Genomic DNA, 3,776 nt, shown 5'->3' on the forward strand with positions numbered 1-3,776 from the left:
GGGGGTCCTCAGGTTTTGAAAATCAATGACAGTTTTAAAATCTTGTTGTGTGAACCAGGTAATAGAGTGTGAGGATTGTTACATTGTGTGTCAAACAGTTCAGAATCTCATATCTTTGCCCCTCTATCCAACCACAAGTATTGGGTTCTTTACAACACATCAAATCATCCCTTTCTATAAGTCAGTGCTGCCACCAGCTGAACTACACCAGCTGAMATGGACCAGGCTTATTCCAAGCATTGGATATCAGGGATTCATAAAGTTTGACTTCAGGACACCTAGTAGTGATTGAAGAGTTCCTAACAGCACAGCACTACACTCATGTGTCTTACCCCTCTGGAGACAACACTCTTGTACCATCTTTCAACAACAAGGTGTACCTGTGGACTTACGGCTTCATGTTGAGATCCGTCTATAGATAGTCAGGTCCTCTGATTTTATTTTTTTTCCCAGTCAAATATTTAGGATCAGCTCGATTGTCAAATCCAACCAGAGGATACCGCTTTATGACTCTGTTCTGCACTAAAACATTGCTTGTGTCCCGGTCCAAAGKGGGTACCACACCCCACTGACATTTAACCAGCATAGTGCCCAAACAGCCAAATCTGTTTGTAAAGCATCAAAGTAAAAACAGTGATAGAAATTAACCAAACCTGCCAGGAATACTAATTCTGTTTCTTTTTCCAGGCGATAGTGGACCACTTTGAAGACAAAAGCTGTCCTGTGACAGAGCGCCTCAAAGTCTTCTACTGCTGCCAAGTCCCACCCAGATGGGCCATTCAGGTACCACACCTATTCTCTTAACAAACACATTAGGATGTTTATTGCTTTTATTAGAATGAAAGAAAATGAATTGTTTGTAGTAACTATAAAACAATTTACTTGATGATCTCCAGAGATTTAACTCTGTGGAGGCTATCTTTGTTTTGTTGTTGCCATTCTGCCTTCAGTTTGTTCTGTTTTGAACATGGTTCATAATAAATGCTCTTGCAGAAGCCAAAAACTCTGAAACAAGGGCTTATGTAAAGCTAAAGGCCTCACAGGGACTATAGAAAACGGCACTAATGACGTTCTATTACAAAAAAAGATCTCTGAAGATAAATATTAAACCCACCCTGAACTGGAAGAGGAGCAAAAAGGAGAAAAAAGCAGTAATAGAAAGATTTGGACTTGTCCAAGAGATTAAAGGAGGAGGAGTGTTGTAGAGAGTGGGAGATCAGCTGGGGAGGAGACATCAGCGAGGCAGCGTGTAATAACTGATAACAGCAATAAAGCTGGAATTGAAGAGTGTGTATCGGCGCCTGGGGACGTGGAAGTGGGCTGAGGAGGAGGAGGACTGCAGCAGATGCTTTTTCTTTTCACAGCAGAACCAAGACATGTGGAACAAAGTACCAAAAGTCTTTTTATGGCTGCAGTTGGCATTCTTTCTGTATGTTTTGCTTTGTTTTGGGAGAAAATATTTCACTTTTTATTATTTTTTATTAGGGTAATTTTTAATCTCTTAGACTCCCTTCACACAGGATGGTGACCTTGCTTCGCTCCTAACAACCTATTAGCATGTGGTTGAATYGTGGCATTTGGAAACCTTCAGTGATTTACTATGTTTTATTCATCACTGAGATGTTCTCCTGTGTCCTCACCGCGCTGTACGAGCGCCCATGACTCCGTCTGACCCAATCAGGATGCAGATCACGTCACGCTTGACTAAGTTGTTTCCATGACCTTGTCACAATATTGATCGTAGCCTAAGCTTACAGCCAGTGAGGCTGTACAACTACTTCAAATTGTTGGCACCTGAGCCACACGCAGGGTTCAGCACCAACTCATGAATTCACTGCCATCTTGCTCCCCAACACTACACTCAGGAGTTATTCTTTGCTTCCTCAAGACGCATCTCCTTTGCCCTCATCACACTCAGTCAGCAGCTTGTTTTCACAACAACAGGACCAAGTGTGCTCACAATCACTCTRCATGCTGCATTTAGAACAAAGAATAAAACCAGTTCTATCAGTAAGGTCAAGGTGTGTTACTTTTTTTGTAATCAMGCTTTGTGAGTTTCAGTGTGTCCTGGTTTGTTTTCTTGTTCTCTGCAGAAACAGCTGGCCAGCCTGCTCATAGACCTTGGCTGCACCAGTTCAGCTCTGCTGCTTTATGAAAAGCTGCAGCTCTGGGAGGATGCAGTTATCTGCTACGAGAGACTCGGCCAACATGGAAAGGTATGCACACGCAGAAATACGAAGTCAGCAAAAATGCATCCAAAATCACTCACGTGTGGGTTAAAAATTATTTTGGATGCTTCTCCTAAGTGTTTAAATGTTTTTACKGCATTATGAACAGATGGCTTCTACAGCTTTGATCAAAGAAAGGTCAGACCTCAGTGCAGCGGCCTGCAGTTTACTAAAAGCCTCAATGTGTTAGCATTTGTATTGAGTTCAGTGTTTTTACAGACTGATCCTGTTCAGATGTGCTCTGTGAAAACAGATTTGGGTCCTCAAGGGCTGTTATCCTGCATGTTTAACTTGTTTCTCTGCTCCAACACATCTAATAGTGATTAAATTACTGCTTCAAGTTCTGCAGAAGTTTGTTAATCACCCGTTCATTCAAATCAGGTTTGTTGCAGGATAGAAATCCCAAAAACATGCAGGAGACCAAGACTGGACACCCCTTCTCAAAGTGGTGTAAGTCCAGGCTTGAGGTGTGTTTGGGTCATTGCCTTGGTGCGTGACAAAGTTTCAACCATCAAAGAAATGTTGCAGGAAAATGTCAGTTGAGCAAAATGTTTATTTTTCTCAAGATCATAAAGTTTATTTGCAGCAAAACCCTCCCAAACTGCTTATCTTTCACGATGGAAATTATACACTGAGGAATCTTGTTCCACCCCCAAAATCTTGTTCCAGTCATCCTGAGTCCAGTGCTGCCAACTCCTCTAGGAGGGAGTAAAACAGTTGGTGTGGAATTATTTTTAAATAAATAAAAGCTCCAGCTTTTCCCCCTCAAGTCAGTCGATACAGACACTTCAGTTGGTCACGCATCATTAAGTTGAGCTGTGACTTATGAGACAGTTAAGTGTTTCTGACACAAACTAAATCTGTTCGGTCCCTCTATAGAGGAAGAAGTTACCCACAGCCTCCAAACTGTGAAGCAGGTGACAGTGAGCCGAAGTGAAGTGATGAAGAGTGATTGGGTTCTGAAAATCACCTGCTGATCCTTCTGTTTTTGGGGAATTGAGTCCTTTAGACTAGAATATGTCCACTTTTTTTTTTTTTGTGAAAGTTATTTTTGTTTGGGGTGGTTTTAGCTCATTTGTAGGGAGGTCGTCTTCCAGATGGAGGATCCTCTGCTGCTTGTAATCTAAATATGGGTGAGAATATAAACACGCTGTATCTGTGAAACCTATGCAAAGAATCAAATGATCCATTTTAATCCATCATGTTGCACAGCAAGCTTTTTTGTTAGTTTATTGTGATTCTTGTGAAAAGTATGAAACTTTTCATTAAAATTGGCAAAATAGGGGGGGCGTGGCCTAGGTCTCAATATGGAGTAGACGTGTTTTGAGGAAGCTCCGACTCAACTCCACCATTATCTCACCTTAAATAACATTTAAAMTTTTGCGCAGCAAATCTGTAGTGTGCCATCGCATTATGAACAAGACAACGAAGCCAAAAGGTAATAAAAAAGACAAAGGCTCGGAGGATGATACCCCGGACGACCGGACCAAGCTAGCAGGCATGAAGGCGGCTAATGCTAACACGAGCCCCACGTGCTTTCCAGGTCCA

General features: G+C 41.9%; 1 protein-coding gene across 1 annotated transcript in view; it reads left to right on the forward strand.

Moving 5' to 3' along the window:
- LOC106513233 (tetratricopeptide repeat protein 27) overlaps positions 1–3,776 on the forward strand; it is a gene marked incomplete at its 5' end in the record, with an annotated part of 90,006 nt that overhangs the window by 45,989 nt on the left and 40,241 nt on the right. The window contains 2 exon segments of the mRNA XM_014001989.1: positions 688–783; positions 2,094–2,216. Of these exon segments, the coding sequence (XP_013857443.1) occupies positions 688–783; positions 2,094–2,216 (219 nt within the window).

The sequence above is a fragment of the Austrofundulus limnaeus genome, unplaced genomic scaffold (genome assembly GCF_001266775.1).
Source record: "Austrofundulus limnaeus strain Quisiro unplaced genomic scaffold, Austrofundulus_limnaeus-1.0 Scaffold0, whole genome shotgun sequence".
NCBI classification, from domain to species: Eukaryota; Metazoa; Chordata; class Actinopteri; order Cyprinodontiformes; family Rivulidae; genus Austrofundulus; species Austrofundulus limnaeus.